This window comes from Polypterus senegalus, chromosome 9, assembly GCF_016835505.1.
Source record: "Polypterus senegalus isolate Bchr_013 chromosome 9, ASM1683550v1, whole genome shotgun sequence".
In the NCBI taxonomy this organism is placed as follows: Eukaryota; Metazoa; Chordata; class Cladistia; order Polypteriformes; family Polypteridae; genus Polypterus; species Polypterus senegalus.
The window spans coordinates 80,377,937-80,398,485 of NC_053162.1; the positions used below are offsets into that span (position 1 = coordinate 80,377,937).

Here is a 20,549-nt window from a genome sequence, read left to right on the forward strand (position 1 = left end):
AAAGCACCTTTCCTGCTTGGCTCGCTTAGGCCGATTCAACCAGGCGTTCTTTTAATACTTGATGCCAATCTGCTCCAGTATACATTAGGTTGACTGATTTATTTGACAATAAATCAGATGTTTTCCTCTGAGGAGTGAACTTGTTTCGTATCAATGCCTGAGAAGATCTGATCAGTAATTTGCCTGTTCTAAACTGATTTCAGCATTGGCTACGTATTTCATTTTTTTACAAGTAGAACAAAATGTGAAAAAAAGAGTCCGTTAATGGATAAAACATAAAAGTTACATGGGGTGAACGAATCAGACAAATTTCTCACAATAATTTCCGAAGTCCTGCCTATTTATTAATTTCCTATTAAGGAGATTTTGATTTATTTATTTTTAACAAGCAGCTTCAAACCACCTGTGTGCTTCCCTCGTGTAGATCTGCTTCCATTGCCTCGTTCACTCGGAGGATGCTTTTGTCTGACGTGCCGTTTAATGAATCGGCTAGCTACACAAACGTTTTAGCCGCAGCGGCCGCAGCAGTCCGAGGTGCTGGCTTTTCGGGGATGGACTGATGCAGATGGGTGTTGCCTTTGCTCTCGATCGGCTACTCCAGCGGTTATATTCAACCTGCACGTCGGCTGACTGTTTTACGGTAGTCTGATGCTACCGGTTGTAGTCTGAGGTCTAGAAAACTGCGTCGGGTTCGTTCAGCCATTGAGTTCGCTGAATGTGCCTCTGGAAGGAGTTGCTGTGCTGAACGCACTGAGGCTTAAAAGAAAGACGGGTGAGAAAAGAAATTCCAAACAGAACTCCACACTACTCACAGGTTTGCCAGCGCTGAAGTGAAGCCAGCAGCCATGGCAAAGGAAGGCGTAGAGAAAACAGAGGAGACGGAACACATGATAGAAAAAGATGCGGGCAAGGAGCCGGAGACAGTCCTGAGCAGCGGGAATGCCAAGGAGATGCGAGCTGTAGTACTGTCGGGCTTCGGAGGGCTCAACAAGCTCAGGGTGACCAAGAAAGCGATGCCCGAACCTCAGGAAGGGGAGGTTAAAGTCCGCGTCAAAGCCTGGTAATGTCTGCCGCTTTCATCTTTGTAAGCATAACGCAGTAAACGAGACAGGCAGTTTACATAAAAGATGACTTTTAAATTCAAGTTAGTTAGCCAGGAACAGCGAAACTTTACTGGGGGTCACACAGACTGAATAGTACGCGAACCGGCCTGCAAGCATGGCAAATAGTTAACATCTATAGCAGGTGGAAAAGTCGCCAAGATGCACGAATCATTGTTTTATTTGAAATCGATGCTTAAACGTGACAGGAGGTTGCTGGCGTGAAACATTTAGATTTTCCTTTTATAACAGTAAAACTATCAATTTAGCAGGGCAACAGAGAACTGGGTTGAAATCAATGCATAAGAAGGATTGCCCAGAAAGCGAAAGGAATCCCACAAGGAGTTCGTTTCGCTGAAAATTTAAATCATCGGAAATTTTCACCCCGTTCCTTTAGCGTTATTCCGTAACCCACGAAACGGATCTGAGTAAGTATGCATGTGTAAAGTGCGGACGACGTCTTCGCAACGGTAACGGTTTATTAGGTGTAAGAATATTCCGAGTAGTAATATGCACACTTTTATGAAAAGGACTTTATTTCATTTGCAGTATGTATTTGTTTAAATTTTGCTCGTACCAAATCTGGTGCAAATACTAGTAGTAAAAAAGTTGACCAAATATGTATGTATCTTTAGATGATCACTCATATATGCGTTGCGTTTCAGACACTGTATGTTAAAAACTGGGCTCAGGACATCACTGGATTTATACATTATACGTGGTCATAGCATCTCACTCTCTCTGTCTCTGTCTCTCTCTATCAATCAGTCTCAATAACACTCTCAATGCATAAAGTTTTATTTGCAAATCGATTCTTTGACTGACACGAGCACATCAAAGTGAAATGAAAGCTCATGAATGATGCAGACTGTTCCCTGTCTGGAGGTCTGGCGAGTGTATGTGAGTCATCATTTACTTGCTGAATCACTTTTCTCTGGAAAGTACTATTGGCTCACGGAGAGGAAGCTGCTTGCGAACATGCCTGTCACATAGTGACACCTGTAATATTAGGGACCCCTGGGTTTTTTATACAACTTGTCAGTGTTTCATTTATGAATGGATATTAAAGTGCCAACAGCTCCATCGTTTATTGATTTTTTTGTTTATGACATGGCAAAATCTGCAAGGTGTCCTGAAAGAAAATATTCTAGACAGAGATTTGTTACAATAAATATTTTAACCCTCTTACCATAAAAAGATCTCTTCAAATTGCGTTTTCCAATAATCAGATATCAATTACAGGATGCCTTTTTAAATGACCTCAATTTTTTTTTGTATAGAAGCCGTTTTTTGAACAGCTTCTTAATAGTATGTAGTCAATTTTGAAAATAAAAAATTTAATTGAGTTTAAAATGTAAACTTGATGATTTTATTTAAAGGTTAATTATTATACAAATTACAAATACATCTGTTTACATATTTACAAATTATGCTTTAGTAGTAAAATACAGTATACACTATATAGTGACCAATCTCCTGCCACAGCATACAAATTTCAAAAGTATGATTTACAATATGTCCTTGATAAGATCATTCAGTGTATGAATGTTGTGAGAATGCCTTACCACTTCACAGTTAAGGTGCAAAGAAAAAAAAAAATTTTATGAGTTTATAAGATGGCTGGTGGGGTGTTTTGAACATTTAAGAAGTGAAAAAATCCATTTTTATTTTGTAGTGTTGTTTTTTTTTTTTGGGATGGTGTTGTAGTTAGCGGATATAATGGCTCGTTTACAGAGGCTCTTTGCTAGATGTGATTCTATATATAGGTACATTCTTTATGGAGTTTTCATATTTTTGTCACAGTTTGAATAAATATTATAATATTTTGATCATCTTATTATATTTGTTATGATTATGTACATTTTATGTGTTTTACAATAGCTTGATGATGTTGATTATTGTTTCACTGTTTTGGATTATTAGTTGCTATGGCCCCATGCATCTTTAGGGTTGTGCCCTGCGTATGTGCCTGTGTATAGCATCATGGGTTGGACATGAAGTTTTTGGTGGCCATCTTACTTAATGGTTATAAAGCATTTCTCTATTATTGTCAGAAGGTAGTTTCAAGAAGTTTCTTTTCTAGGGTTTCATTCTTCAGTTTGTGGCCCATGTTCGTCCGGACTTCAAGTCTGGCAGTCTGTGACGGTGCTGGTTGGCTGCATGCTTTTTGTTCCTTTTAGGAGACTCTTTAACCTGCCACCGCTGATAGTCATAACTGAGATGAGCCGGGCAAATGAGGGCACATACGTGTAGCAAGGGGTAGGTAAAAAAGATGCTCAGTGATTGTATTAAAATAAATAGTTCAGTGCTTCAAACAAATCTTCTTAAATAAATAAGTAATCCATAAAAAATATCCTTGTGCAAGTCGAGTTTAAAACCAAATTAATAAATAATCCAAATAAAACGAGGCTAAAATTCAAAGCAGGATACAGTCCTTTAAAAGTCATGAGCCTTGGTGCATTCTTTTAAAATCAACATCTCCTCTGCTTTCCCCTTATGGGAACTTACACAAGAAGATACATCCAACTAACAGGCATAGCCAACCTTCTTTTGCAGACTTTGGGTCCCTGCTGTCCATGACTGTCCAGCAGTGTGCCGCACCAAGCCTTCCTTTGTTCCTTCAACTCACACTTTCAATTCTCGGCCTTACACAGGAGAGAACATCCTGTCACTTCACACTCCCAGGAGATGCTCGGCGGGAATGATTCTCTGCAGCCCCGAGCATCAGCCTCATGCTTCCCTAAGGGGCTCTTCTCCAGGCTGTCTGCATCCTCTCCTCTGCACTGGCTTCTCCTTATCCTGCCATGTTCAATCCCCCTCCTCTTTAACCTCTGTCTCCATTCTTTTCTTTCTTTTTTCTCCATCTGAACCACACCACTGACACGCAGACACCTCTTATATTTGGCCTGCCTAATTGGGTACAATTGTGATGTGCCACTCCCTCCAAGGCAAGAGCGAGGCACCTGACTGACATTTGCATGTGCATACGCGATCAACCAGGCACCCCGACCATTCCCAGAGCGAAGTGCGCTCTCACACTTTACAGGGCATGATTATTTATTTAAAATCTGCACCGTGCCATGGACCACTTATCACACATTTACTTCTGCTAATCTGTTCGTCGTCCAGTGTTTTGTGCTCAGGTCTGTTCAGTATACTCATAACTTTTACCTTAAGAGGTCTCCACCTTACTTCAGTTGGTTTAACCTTTATAGTTTGACCTTGGATGGCATGGTGGCACAGTGATTGTGTTTCTGCCTAGTAGCATTGAGACCAGGGTAAGTGTCTTGGAATCTCTCTGCATGGAGTTTGCATGATTTCCTTGAGTTCTTTGTGGGTTTCCTCACATGCAGGTGAGGAGGATTGGCGATGCTGAATTGGCTCAGGTGTGTGAGTCTGGGTGTGATAGACTGGCACCCTGCCTAGTGAATCCTTCCTACCTTATCCTCTTTGCTGGCTGGGATGGGCTCATGTGACCCTGCTCAGGATTAAGCAGGCTTAGAAAATTTTATGGTTTGACCTTTTTGTAAAGATCAGAACACTTGTAACAGTTTGCTTGAGATTCATCTGAGAACCAGTAGTCTAAATATTATATGTGCTCTTCTGTTGGATCATATCTCTTAGTTGGCCTCCCGTCGTATGAAGTTCTTGCTAAATACAATGTTAATTAGGACTTAGGTATTAAATATTGATGAAGAGTAAACAAATGAGGATTTTGTGTGGCATATTTTTCCAATGTCATTCTGTAAGGAAGATATTTTAGCAAGTTATGCTTTTTGATATATAATATAATGGTTTAGCATTTTCAATCAAAAGAGAATAATGTGGGTGAGTGATTTGTTTTTGCTATGCAATGTAATCAAATAAGAATAGTGTTAACCACTAAATACTTATTAGTTTGGCAAAAGTCTTATTTACTATTCCCATATCTATTCGGTTTAGACAATACAAAGTCTACTCTGCTCTCTGATATTTTATCATGATAGCTCACTTAAATATACAGAATATTTGGAAAAATCACATTTTTACAAACTTAACTATTTCACTTTCACAAAAAAAATGATTCTTTCATGTGGAGCTGCTAGACTTCTAGTTCCAGTAGTATCTGTGGAAAGTAATAATAAAATGAAGTGAACCATGTTTACTGGTGGTTATGAATCAAAGAGGATTATTAGTGATTAAGTGATTCCATGTAATTAGTTAAAGTTCCAGGAGTCTTGTACATAGGTAGATAATGCAACAGAAAACCCATGAAAGGAGCATACCTTGTTTTCAATGAATAGCATTAACATCTACCTGAATTTTACTGGTTTTATTCATCCATTCATTTTTTTAATTCATTTTTTCTTAGTACAGGGTTGTAGTGAGTAAGGAGCCTGTCCCATTAGCATCAGGTCTAGTATGCTACCTTGGATTGGTAGTAGTGAATCCAATATATGGTGCATTTGTTCACATTTTGCAGCACAACCTAACCTAAAATAATGTTTTGGTGTATCAGAGAAAAGTGGAGTACCCTGGGGAAATTGACAGTGCCTGAACTGTCTACATAGACAGTGATTATACTGGACTCGTTTTGCCAAGATTGTTTACAGAGTATAAAGACACAATATTAATTTGAATAGCTGCACAAAACCTAACTTAATGTTAGTTTAAATAAGCCTCACAATGTATTTTTGTGGGCGGCATGGTGGCGCTGCTGCCTCACAGGTAGGAGACCTGGGTTCGCTTCCCGGGTTCTCCCTGCGTGGAGTTTGCATGTTCTCCCCGTGTCCGCGTGGGTTTCCTCCGGGTGCTCTAGTTTTCTCCCACAGTCCAAAGACCTGCAGGTTAGGTGCATTGGCGATCCTAAATTGTGGTTGGTGTGTGGGCGTGTGTGTGCCCTGCAGTGGGCTGGCACCCTGCCTGGGGTTTGTTTCCTGCCTTGTGCCCTCTGTTGGCTGGGATTGGCTCCGTGACCCTGTAGTTAAAATATAGCAGGATGGATGTATTTTTGTTTCTTTTGGTTGTAAATTAAACAGTAAAAAACATTTTGACTTCAAACCGACTTTTATACTTACTAGTTTAAATGTGCTGCTTTAATTTATATATATTGTACCACTAGAGCCACTCTCTTGCACCCGAGAGAAGACAGAGTCCAAAGGCAACCAACTTTATTCCAATCAAAACTGGAACAGTCAGGGTATTTATTCTAACGGGAGCTACCAATACACACAGACACAGCAAACGATCAGTGATGGGGCCAGGTATGTGGCCAGGTTATAATGTTCCCCGCACCACCCATCAGGCGACAGACGTGTTACGAGGGGAAGCTGTGAGCTTGCAGTTGTCTCAGTGGTTCTGTGAGCCTGCAGTTGCCTTGGGGATGGATAAGCAACCCTCGACAGATGTGTCAATTGCGTTTCGGCATGCAGTACCTTTGGGAAGGGTCTCAAAAGAGCTCAAAAATCTCACTATATGTATACATATATTTTTTATGTATGTAATATATATATATATATATTATAAAATGAAGAACTGAAAACTGATTGTAAAGCTTTATAATTTTGTGGGAAAGAGTTTTTGTCAACAATAGTGGCAAAAACTTTCACTCCAGCAGTGAATATTTAACATCTGTCACAAGGCAAATACGTTTAAAATTATGACTTTCTTTGTAAGTAAAAGGCCCCTTTATAAGATGAATGTATTTTAAAGTGTTTTGGTGTAAGAATAAAAGTATGTCATGCATGAATGAGAACGTGATGCATACCAAAGGAGCTTAATCACATGGATACATTCTTTGATGTTAATGTGATGTTTGGGAAAAATTTGACAAATAATAACTAATGGAAGGAATTTAAAATTTCTTAGTATATAATGCTTACCAAAAATTAGAAAATAAAAAATGGCAATAAGCATTTAATTAAAATGAGTGGTAGTTCATTTGCTAAAGTCCTAGAAATGTTGCTTCGAACTGCCTGTTCAGTGGACTAAACCAAAAATAACATATAGTATGTGCTGTTCCTGTCAAATACTATACACCTACTTGTGTGTTTTCCCTAAAAACGTAATGCAATATGCTGAATGTAATGAGAATTTTATTTTCATTTTAAATATACAGATGAAGCCTCCATATTTCTTCAGGCAATACAGTACAATATATAGTACTTGAAACACCATATAACATCACAAAACATCTTTAAATTAATACAGTTCACCCCCAAAATTCGCAGGGGTTACGTTCCTAGAGCACCCGCGATATGTGAAAAACCGTGAATTTTGGATGTGGTTAGAAAATGCCTATTTTCATAGTTTAAACCCTAAATATGCCCCCAAAACACTTTAATTTAATTTCAAACTTAATACCATCTATCCATCCATTATCCAACCCACTATATTCTAGCTACAGGGTCATGGGGGTTTGCTGGAGCCAATCCCAGCCAACACAGGGCGCAAGGTAGGAAACAAACCCTGGGCAGGGCTCCAGCCCACCGCAGAACTTAATACATTACCTAAAAATAAAGAATGTAAAGGTAAACCTGTATACTGTACTGCTATGTCTCCCGCAGTGCTAGAATGTAAATTACAGATGTTACCGCTATATGTACTGTAATTCATGCAAGCGCGTTTTCATTGCCAGAAGCCTTAGACGGTGCAGCTCATTTCGGCAGCATCTTGGGGCTTTAAGCCTTAAACTACCACATACTTAGAGGTTAATGCATCCCTGGATGCCAAACAATTTTTTGCTGCACTTTAAGTAAATGTCACAATTAACAAAAAAAGTGCAATTTTAATGGAACACTTTTTTCATGCAAAGAGCATCACAATTGCTGCAACACTGATCATGTTACACACTGCTAATGAACTGTAAAAACTATTTAAAAAAACTACTGGAACAATATGTACAAAGTGCAACTGACGCCATGGATGTAAATTACTGAGCCAACTGTGCTTGAACTGACTGCACGCAAGCACACAGAGGTAAGCGCTGATGCTGGCAGGCTAGTCTTAGTGCGGCTGCAGTATTGGGTCACAGAAACACAGGAGATAGTAGAGACAGGAGCTTTATTTTAACACTTAAAACAAACATGTCCTTTTCAGAAGTAAAACGAGCTCAGTATGCAGTTAGATATCGATTAAACAATAGACAAACAGCATAGGGAAGCACAACCCCCAACAGGAGCAGAGAATGTCTGGGGGAGGAGAGAGAAACAAAGCAGTCAGCCAAAAAGGACAGGTGCTGTTCATGTTTTTAAGTCAACGGAAAACACAAGAACACTCAGCTGGAGGTGTATCACTGTCAATCAGCAGCAAGGAGAAACGAATAACGCTGTAGCGGTCTGGTGCCACCAAGATTCAACCGCTGAGAAGATGGTGATTTATTTATTTTTATGGTGGAGATTCCAGGGACGCACCCAGCCTTGACCAACAGCGTGCACTCAAAAACAGAGACAAAAACAAAGCAAACCAGAAATTAAACAGCAAATAAAGAATGTAATGAAAACAAATTAAATAAGAAAACAACAATACCACCCCTGTTCCCCTTATGGCGATTACACATTAAATACAACAACGCACAAACAAAACACACACAGTAAATCATGAAAAAGTTAATGAAAAACGGCAACAGATGAAATGTAACGATGAAAATAGATAGTTCAGAGATCCGCACGTTGAATGGAAATGTAAATATAGTCCTACCGGTAGTTCCTGAAATGGTGAAGATGGAATCAGGAGCTCCCCTTTCTTTGCAGGATGGCCATGAATCCACTTACAGTCCTCATGTACACAGGTAGATGGCAGACAATCTAGACGCACGAAATGATCCAGGACAAGATGAATAAGTACAGGTAACCCAACAGATGGCAGACAGACAGGAACTTGAAACACAAATTACAAAAAATATTTTTGCTTTTGGTCACTGGCCCCCTTTATAAAAGCCGCACTGACACCCTTTGACCTCAACAGCCCCAGCACCCTCAGCAGAAGACCAATCAGAGCCACTGCAGGGACTGCTGGGAGTTGCAGTTTCAAATTCTATTGGCTACTTTCACCATTCCAAGCCCCGGTTCTCTCTAGATTACAGTACTGCCACGAAAAAAGCCATAAAAATTGTGGAGGATATTTGCAGTTTCCGCTAACAATTATTAGTTAGGTTCTAAGGAAAAATGAATGACTGAGGCCACGAACTTTTAACCGCGACTTCGCGGTGGTCTACTGTACACACTTTTGGTAGATAACACATGTAAAAGAATCCTTAATTTTATTAATTTAATGATGAAAACACACAGAGTAACAAATCGGACAAATCTATACTAACATTCAAATGTTTGGACTTATGTAGAGATTTTCATATTTTGATAGTAATTGATATTTGTATCAAGCTACCATTACACTAGTTTAAAAATATAGCCAGGACAATACCTAAGTTGCAAATAACTATTACTTCTTGAAATTACTTAAAAATGTATATTCACATGTGACTGCAAGCCCCATTTTAAGCAGCCATTACTCTAATGTCATAATGGTGAACTCTCTTAGCTGATCCCTAATTAATCATGTTTAAAAGCTAATTGATTATTAGAGAAACTTTTGTAATCATGTTAGTGGAGCTAAAACCTATCATTGTGTTTAAAAAGGAATGTCATTTGTCTTTCCTTGAGTTGAAATGTACTGACATTCCTAAAGTTTAATTCTGAAATTGCTTTCTCAAGAAACACATCAGTCTATTTCTATAGTCTATATAGTTTCAAGTAAAAAAGCAATTTCTGAATCTGGAAAATAAAAGGAAAAGGTTAAAATGGGCAAAAGAACACAGACATTGGATGGTGGATGATTAGAAAAGAGTATTATGAGCAATATCTTTTCACTCTTGCACATGTCACTAGTATTTGGGATGTATTAAAGAATCAGCAAGCTGAGGACCTGTTAGGTGATTGTTTCTGAAGCTGATGTGCTTATTCTCTTATGCAGTTGTGCTTCTGTGCCCTTCAGTCCCGATTTGATCCAGTTTTTAGTTTTTCTATTGAGACAGTAGTGGACACATTTCTATGGGATCTTTTGTTTCTTTGCAATTTGTTGCATTTAATAACCTTAATTTCATAAAACAACAATAAACGGATCAGTGTTCCTTGAGAAAAATTATTTTGTTGTGGCCATTTTGAAACTCATAATTGAACTTTAGGAATGCCGGTATCTTACAACTCAAAATACACAAGTTACTTGCTTAATTGAACAGAAAACAGGTTTCAGCTATGTTAAGAAAATTACAAAGGTTTCTCTAATAACCAATTAAGATTTTAAAATTATTAGTTAAATATGAGCTAAGAGAGTTTACCATTTGTACGCTTTTTATTAGTACACGTTTTATTTCCCAGATTCAGCAATGGCTTTTTTAAAATGCTGGCTGTAAGGGCAACATTTCTCAAAATAAGGGGAAAGCCTACTGCAGAGACAAACCTGAGCACAAGTTACAGCAGCACAATGTGAAGTAAGTGTGGATCAGGATTAGGGCTGTCACTGGCTACTAAACATGCAGAAAACAGGATGAGAGCTAATGAACTGAACCAGTTCTTTATCTACATCCTTCACGACCTTCCCTTACAATGACATCACACCTGACAGTGACATGTCTAGCTCCCTTTCACTTGTTGGACTATCTGTCTGTGCTGATCAAGTGAGGAGCGATCTAGAAAAACTCTGCATGAACAAGGTTGCAGGGCTGGATGTAATCAGCTCCAGATCCTTGGGTTCCTTCAGCATCTGTTCTCCCTTCCCCTGGGTTTGCAGTAGGTTCTCCAGCTGTGGAAAACATCATGTGTAGTCCTAGTGGCAAAAAAAAGGACATTCCATTGATCCCAAGGACTTCAGACTAGCTGATCATATTTCATGCATCATGAAGGCCTTTGAGAGGCTGCTGCAAAAATGGCTGTGATTCCATTTTCAGATTATCTGGTTCCTCTGCAGTCTTCCTGTCGGTCACGGATTACTGTGGAGGATGCTCAGATGTAGATGCTCCATAGAGCTTTCACTATAGTCAGGATAATATTCTTTGATTTTTCCAGTGGCTTTAACTCCATTCTGCCTCCTGGACTGGGAAAAAATCTGAAGGCTTTGCATTTGGATACCCTCTCAGTTGTTTGGATCATGGACAGGCTAAATAATAGACAGCCATTTGTGAGGCTTAGGATCTGTTTGTCAGAAATGGTGGCGTGTAATACAGTTATGTTTATCCTCTACACAACAGACTTCCAGTACAATACCAACACTTGCCACCCACAGATATTTTCAAATGACATCTCCATTATAGACTGCATTAATAATGGAGACAAATTGGAATACAGGAAAGTTGTGGAGGACTTTGTCTTGTGGTGCATGGAGAACCACCTGCAACTCAATATCAGCAAGACTAAAAAGCTGTTGGTGGACTTTCTATATGCCAAAGAGCTTCTGAGACCAGTGACCATCTGTTGGAAGGACGAGATCAACAAGTATGACAATGCCTGAACAAACTATTAGAAAACCCTGCTCCATCACAAGGCTAACACTTCACACACTGGAAGCTATTTTGGAAAGAAGGGTGCTGGCAAAACTGGATGCCATCATTAAAAATTGCCTCCATCCTCTGCAGAAGGCCCTCTCTTAGAGCACTTTTAGCCACAGGCTCTTTCCTTCACTGTGTGCTAAGAAGCACCTCTGGGGTCTTTTCTGGCCACGTCTGTCAGGCAAATCAATTCTTCGTTCTGACACCCCATACTAAATGCGGATGCTGTTTAGGTTCATTTTATAATTTTAAGCTCATTTTGCAGTTTTTACACAGTATACATTACCTATTTAGATAGATAGATAGATACTTTATTAATCCCAAGGGGAAATTCACATAATCCAGCAGCAGTATACTGATACAAAGAAACAATATTAAATTAAATAGTAATAAAAATGAAAAGAATTAAAATAAAATTAATGTTCGCATTTACTCCCCCGGGTGGAATTGAAGAGTCGCATAGTGTAGGGTAGGAACGATCTCCTCAGTCTGTCAGTGGAACAGGACAGTGACAAAAGTCTGTCACTGAAGCTACTCCTCTGCCTGCAGATGATCCTGTTAAGTGGATGCAATGGATTCTTCATGATTGACAGGAGTTTGCTTAGTGCCCGTCGCTCTGCCACAGATGTTAAACTGTCCAACTTTAATCCTACAATGGAGCCTGCCTTCTTAACAAGTTTGTCCAGGCGTGAGGCGTCTTTCATCTTTATGCTGCCACCCCAGCACACCACCGCGTAGAAGAGGGCACTCGCCACAACCGTCTGGTAGAACATCTGCAGCATCTTACTGCAGATGTTGAAGGATGCCAACCTTCTCAGAAAGTAAAGTCTGCTCTGTGCTTTCTTACATAGAGCATCAGTATTGGCAGTCCAGTCCAATTTGTCATCCAGCTGCACTCCAAGATATTTATAGGTCTGCACCCTCTGCACACAGTCACCTCTGATGATCACAGGGTCCATGAGGGGCCTGGGCCTCCTAAAATCCACCACCAGCTCCTTGGTCTTGCTGGTGTTAAGGTGTAAGTGGTTTGAGTCACACCATTTAACAAAGTCCTTGATTAACTTTCTGTACTCCTCCTCCTGCCCACTCCTGATGCAGCCCACAATAGCAGTGTCATCAGCGAACTTTTGCACGTGGCAGGACTCCGAGTCATATTGGAAGTCTGATGTATATAGATTGAACAGGACCGAGAAAGTACAGTCCCCTGCGGTGCCCCTGTATTGCTGCACACAATGTCAGACCTGCAGTTCCCAAGACGCACATATTGAAGTCAATCCATGCCACAAGGTGTGAATCTACTCCCATCTCAGTCAGCTTATCCCTAAGGAGCAGAGGTTGGATGGTGTTGAAGGCGCTAGAGATGTCCAAAAACATAATTCTTACAGCACCGCTGCCTCTGTCCAGGTGGGAGAGGGATCGGTGTAACATATAGATGATGGCATCCTCCGCTCCCACCTTCTCCTGGTATGCGAACTGCAGAGGGTCGAGGGCGTGGCGGACCTGTGGCCTCAGGTGGTGAAGCAGCAGCCGCTCCATTTATTTTTTTATTAATTGATTGATTGCTTGATTGAACGATTGAATTATTTGTCTTATAAGTCTTTTCCTTGTTTTTTATGTTTCTGATGATGTATGCATCCAAATTTCCTTTTGAGGTTAATAATGTTTATCTAATGCAATCTAAATCAACAATAAACTGATATGTTTTTTCACAAAGCTGTTTCATTTTGACCATTTTAAACTCAGAATTAAACATTTGGAATGCCAATAGGTTTTCACCCAGGGAAAGACAATATGAATTCCTTTTTGAACAGAATAGCAGGTTTTAGCTGTGCTTACATGACTGCAAAGGTGTAATAATCAGTTAGCATTTAAACATAATTAAGGATGAGCTATGAGTGTTTTATCATTATGGCACTAAAGAAATGGCTGCTTAAAATTGTGATTTGCAGTCCTATTTATGTGAATAATATTATAAATGAGTAATTTTTAAGCCACAATAGCCATTTGTATTATTAATAATATCTTGGCTATATTTTTAACTTAATTTAATAGTTCCTTGATAAAAAGTGTTAATTTCATTCAAAAATATGAAAATGTCTAGGTGTGTTTAAAATGTTAAATGCTAGTGTACATAACTCTTAGAAAGAGCACAGCTAAGTCCAGGCTGGCAGCATAACAGGGGGCTGAGTGTAAGTAACTTTTTTTAATGCCAAATAGACTCTGATGCCAGGGAATGTTGCTGTAGGCTAGTGATTTAGCCAAGGCTATCAACTTTATTTGTAAAAGTGCCACATTGAGAAAACACAGGGAAGCCGATCAGTATGCCCGTTTGCAACTGACTTACAAGTGATCTGAATTTTACATTGATCAAACTGCGTGCATTTTAGTAGCAGTTTGAGCTTCTCAATAAATGTAATTACAAATCTGTGAAATATATAGATAATATGAACAAATCACATTTTCTTTGATCAATTATTATAAATAACTGATGAGTGCAGCCTTCATAATATGAATAATACAGTTAGATAAGATGCATAAAACAGAGTATTTTTTAAATTTTCTCACCAATGGTTTACTATAAGTTTAAAAACTGAGGTTTGATAGCCTGTGAATCAGTTAAGTTAAGACACATGCACAAACATATAGTAAATGTTTGCTACATATTTCCTTCAGTAGTCGAACTGATAACTTTGTAATTTAAACATAATCTTGTTCATATGTGGAAAGGACAGGCATTGCTGTAGTCTATCATTACTCATGAAATAACATTTTTCTTTTTTACTGTAAACTGACAAAATCTTGATTAACAAGTATAAGCAGACCCAGTGATTGTTAGTATGAACATTTTAACAGTTTTCATGCTTAGGTACTGATGCTGATTAATAAGAGTCTAAAGTCAAGTGGATCCTTTTTCAGGAAATAATAATGGAAGAGGATATATCAACAAACTCAAGCAGTAAAAAAAAACTCATCAGCGGGAAGTCAGTTCCTGCTTTTGTTCTGATCAGAAGTCTTACTTGGGTTTGACTATGAAAGAATCATGGACAAAACACAATTCTCTAATAACAATAATCTATATACAGTAATTCCTCGCTACAACGCGTTTCGACTTTTGCGGCTTCACTCTATCGCGGATTTTAAATGTAAGCATATCTAAATATATATCACAGATTTTTCTCTGGTTCGCGGATTTCTGCGGCAATGGGTCTTTTAATTTATGCTACACGCTTCCTCAGTTTGTTTGCCCAGTTGATTTCATACAAGGGACACTATTGGCGGATGGCTTAGAAGCTACCCAATCAGAAGATGTATTACATATTAACTAAAACTCCTCAATGATATAAGATATGCTTCCCGCGGTGCTTGATTGTTTGCTTTTCTCTCTCTCTGACATTCTCTGTGCCTAACTGAGGGGGTGTGAGCAGAGGGGCTGTTTGCACAGAGGCTGTTTGCCTAGAGGATACGGACACACCTCTATAAAATCCCAAAAGCACGTATTGATTTTTTGATTGTTTGCTTTATCTCGCTCTCTCTCTCTGACATTCTCTGCTTCTGACACGCATTCTTTGAAGAGGAAGATATGTTTGCATTCTTTTAATTGTGAGAAAGAACTGTCATCTCTGTCTTGTAATGGAGCACAGTTTAAACTTTTGACTTTTTTGGATGTTATTTCATGTCTAGAGGGCTCTAATAATGTTAACAGTGTGGGAGAGTTTATAAGGGCTTAAAATATATAAAAATAACCATACAAACATATGGTTTCTACTTTGCGGATTTTCATCTATCACGGGGGGTTCTGGAACGTAACCCCCGCGATCGAGGAGGGATTACTGTATATAATTCACTAAGGGCACGCAAGACAGAGAGTGCAAGCAAGACAGAGAGCCACGCCCGCCAACTCACAGAGCCCTGCCTGCCAACTCTAAGACCATGAGATATGCTCGACAGAGCCCCACCCGCCAACTCAAACTAAGGGCAAGCAAGACAGAGAGCGCACGCAAGACAAAGAGCCATGCCCGCCAAAGCCCGCCCGCCAACTCTAACAAAGGGCAAGCAAGACAGAGAGCCACGCCTGCCAACTCACAGAGCCCCACCCAACAACTCTAAGACCATGGGATACGCACGACAGAGCCCTGCCCGCCATCTCTAATACCACTTCCGCGTTCACCGTCCACCATAAAACAGCAATAATTAGCAAACAAACAAAGATAACTGGCAGTAACAGTGCAAAATTCACAATTGGTATGCCAGTTTGAAAAGATAAGTTTTGAGGGTAGTTTTAAAATGTGTTATTGAATCGAGCTGATGTATATGAGAGAGAAGAGAATTCCCGAGTTGAGGAGCACTATGAGAGACACTCGAGCTCCCATAGCACAGAGTTGGATGTGTGGTACAGAAAGTACAGCTGCAGATGAGAATCAGAGTGAGCGAGACAAGTGTCAGTCTGTAGGAGATCAGTGAGATTGTGGAGAGCTTTAAATGTTAAGAGCGGTATTTAGTATTGTATTCTGTAGTTAACAGGGAGCCAGTGAAGTTGAGAGAGAATAGGTGTAGTATGTTCAGTGAATTTAGAACAGCAGGTTATTATCCTGGCAGTAGAATTTTGAATAAATTGTAAGCGATGGATAAATTTTTGTGGGATGACAGATAGAATACCATTACAGTAATCTGTACGTGAGGTGACTCAGGCATTAACCAATACTTTAGTACTGTGTTGCGTAAGAACAGGACAAAGTCTAGAAATGTTTCAGAGATGGAAGAAAGCGGTCCGAGAAATGTTACTTATACGGGAGGAATTATTTAATAATAATAATAAAAATTATTATTATTATTGCCATTATTAGTGTATAAATGGATATAAATAATTGCATGTAAACGATTCGCCAAAATCTGTTGTATGTAAACGATACTGTTTAAAACGTTATTGTTTTTTCATCAGAAAACCCAGTTTCCACATCTACCTGTATTAGTTTAAATGGCACTTTTACCACTCGCAATAGGGTGAACACGCTGACTTATTGTGTTGACTGGGCAACACAGTGAATGCGGCGTCTACCTATATATGTCTGTTTTCCATAGCCTGCTACAGGAAGGTACTCTCTCGACCATTGACATTGGTTTTGCTCCTTGCTATTTTTGTTATACTGCGACGGTGGTTTCCTAAGCCTTTGTTAAACTGAATTCCTTTCTCAACCGTTTTACGTTCCTATTATTACACGGGCTTCGGCTAGTTAATAATAATTCAACAATAATCCTCCACTCCCAGCAGCTTTGTCACTCAACCTCCCAACTCCGGCTCAGCTTGCTGGGTCTTCACCAGTCCTTTAAATAGTCCATGACCTGGAAGTGCTACGCCTCTTCTTCCGGGTAAAATGCCTCATCATCCTCCCCAAGCATCCCAGAAGTACTGTGGGCTTCTGTTCTCGTGACTCCAAAGTACTTCCGGGTTGTAAGAAAAGTTGGAGTCCCCAAGTCCTTTATTAGCTCCCCCTGGCGGCACCCATGGCACCCTACAGGGCGGAGAAAATGGACTCCATGTCCCATGATGCCCTGCGGGAATCCGGGGTACATTTATCGTCCAAGGGAGCTGCCACCTAGCGTCCTGGAGAAGGCAGTGTCCTGGAAAGGCTGCCCTTCTCCACTTTTCCCATTCTGGGTTTGTTCTGACTGGATTGAGCTGCCGGCCGTCTATCACATTATGTATGCGCCAACTGATCACATCTTACAAGGTGCATGAATGAACATTACATCAGTCAGTTTCTTGAACCATCCCCCTGGAACATTCTCCTTGTTTATTTGACCAATTCACCAGTTTCTTAATCACATTTCTAAGACAATTGCTTATATATTTCATTGTGCACCGCAATCTAAAATACTTAACTGCCATTACCTCTAAATTATTCTCTTACAGAAACTACTTTAATTCCAGTTGCTTTTGGTAACGCTACAGAAGGGAAACAATTAAAACAAAGTATTTACACTATATAAAGCATGTATCTGTTTTGGAACATCTTTTCCATTTGGACAAAACAGCTTGGTTGACCTTTTTTCCTTTGAAGAGACTGTTTAACATCTTAGGCCGGAGTTATACTTCACGTGACGCGACGCATGCTGCAGCGAACGCTCCTGCTACGCAAGCGTTGTAGTGTTTATACTTGCGCGCACTTTACGTAAATCTGGAGGAATCCACCAGGTGGCAGTGCGAGATATTATCGCGGTGAGAACATGTTCGGCTTCTCTGTGTTGTGAATTGCCTAAAACACCTATTAAATTCTGATAACACCTTACCGCAATATCTCTGAAAAGGATGTTTATTGATTAAAGGCCTCAGCTCATCGCAAGGTGAATACAAGCACACACACACACTAGCGTCATTTTAGCGGCACCAAATCCCCAAATCTGCATATCTTTGGAAGGAAACCGGAGCACAGTGTGGAATACCAGCAACATAACTCCCTGCAAGACAGCAGTGCTATCGCTCCGCCACCGTGACACCCCCATGTGTGTAATTATTCCCCCATGTGTGTATTTATTAACAGTATTCATTATTTAAACGAAATTATATGTAAAATGTAACATACACATTTTAATGCATTTCATCATGAAAGTGATATCAAGTATAAATCTAAAGATTCTAAATGTGTAGAGAGTTGGAATATCATACATTTAATTTGTTCTGTTTGGCGATCTATTGCTGCTTTCCGCTGCTGAAGCAAAATGCCGACATACAGATGCATTTGTTGTGCTTTTATATTCAAGTGTCGCATATTCCCGATCGTAATGACACGATACATTTTAAAAGTCTCACATACTATCTTTTGTGCCATCTATTTTTTATTGTTTTACTTTACCTGCTGCCAGGTCCAAGAAGCTCGTAGCGATTAAAAACTGGGATGACATTTACGATGGTCTGCTTTAATGATAAAGTAAACTACGAGGTTAAAGTGGACATTTCGAGATTAAAGCCGAAATTTCCACTTTAATCACAAAATACATGTTTTCACCGTGTCCTTTATTTTTTTCTCAGTGGCTCAAATATAACGCTATACATTATGCTGCTGTTGTTAAGTTGCAAAAATTAAAAAATAAAAAAGACATATATAAATGACACGATACATTTTAAAAGTCTCACATACCATCTTTTGTGCCATCTATTTTTTATTTTTTTTGCAACTTCACATCGGCTACATAATGTATAGCGCTGTATTTGAGCCATTCATTAAACAGCAAAGTGCGCACATCGATCCCCGAAGGATCTCCATAGAGGCTTGCTGTCACATGGAGATAGTAAACAGAGACTCTGACGTCATGTCCCGACTTTTAGCACACTGCGCCCCCCAACTTTTTGCTGGTACTGCAACTCGCGCACGTGTCGCGTTAATTTCTGAGGACCTGCTCAGAGGACGCGTGAAATGAACGCTGGGAACGCGTGGCAGCCATGATGCGGGCGCATACGCGTTCTGAGCGTGAAGTATAAATGAGCCCTTACCCAAAGTTTATTGTATCTGGACTACTCTATTAGAAGACATTTCAAGTTAGTCCTTACTATACTGCTGCTGCAGGATTGCTTTTTGTTTTTGGCATGCTCTGTCTTTTGGCATGTCAGAGGATAGGGACTCTATATAATGTGTGGTTTAGTTACTATTATTTATTCTTTTTACCTCCAGAATTGTAAATGCCAATTTAATGGGAAGTTCCTTTGTCATAGTACAAGCAATATTTATATGAAATCAGCTGAAAAAACACATTTCTTGTACTTAAGATTACAAAATGTTCCCAAACTTTCAGAAGCAGTATTTCTCTGACTCACCATTGAACTTTGTAAGCTAGAATGTCAAAAGTCTTAATCATGATCTAAAGAAAAAAAAGTATTTTCCTACCTCACACAGGAGACTCAATAAGTAAGGACCAGTCTTGACTGCAAAGTGACTGGGTCTTTGAAATTTTTCATTCCAGCTATATACAAAAAACCAGAGGTGTGGTAATTTTATTACATAAGCTGACCCTGAAGGGCACAATGTCATGATGATGGGTAATTTAAAGGCATTTTAATAAATATATACTTAACTAATGTAGATGACAAGAGATTTTATCCAAGCATATTTACATCAATTCCCAATAAGATATGTTTTAAATCCAGACCGGGATAGATCTTTAACTGTTTTGTTGGTAACATCTAATACTGCAAAGACAATCACATATTTTATCACGTATTATAATTTATTGGGCCGATGGAGGTTGTGAAATTTGTGAGACCCTGACAACCCCCCAACTATGTTGTGTGCTGAAACCCTTTAGCAGGAATTGCTTGTCCACCACTGGTGCAACTACAAGCTCACATTCTTGCTGTGTAGCATGTCTTTTGCCCAATAGTTGATGCAGGGAACATTATAAATTGGCCTCTGACTTGGCGGTCTATTCTTTTAATCTGAGAAGGGAGTATATACAGGATGACATCAGCATCATGGCATGGGGGTTGGGTTTTTGTTTGTGCTGAAGAGACAGCTTCCATTTGGATAACTTTAGCACAACAATAAAGCTGATTTTTCCACAAACCAGGACTCACCTCCTTCACTCTTGTACAAGTCTGTTACCCACACATCACAAGGTTCTTAAACCCAAATTCAGTAGAATATTCCTTCTTCTCACCAGAGCATCATATCTACTCAAGAATTGACTTTTGCTTCATCAATAATAATTTATTGCCCACTATCAAATCTTGTGAGCATCATATCTACTCAAGAATTGACTTTTTCTTCATCAATAATAATTTATTGCCCACTATCAGATCTTATAAGTACAACACTTTTGTTATCTCTGATTACAATCCTCTTATTTTGGAGCTTAAATCATTATGTCCTACACACTTATCTAATAACTGGCGTAAACCACTTTATCTCTAAACAAATTGATTATATTTTTGGAGACTA

The 20,549-nt window shown here is 39.4% G+C and overlaps 1 protein-coding gene across 1 annotated transcript in view; it reads left to right on the forward strand.

Moving 5' to 3' along the window:
* Positions 1-431: 431 nt before the first annotated feature.
* The window catches only part of vat1l (vesicle amine transport 1-like), a 229,971-nt gene continuing 209,853 nt past the window's right edge, over positions 432-20,549 (forward strand). The window contains exon 1 of the mRNA XM_039763355.1: positions 432-1,060. Coding sequence (XP_039619289.1) covers positions 846-1,060 — 215 coding nt within the window. The 5' untranslated portion in view covers positions 432-845. The remainder of the gene's footprint in view (positions 1,061-20,549) is intronic.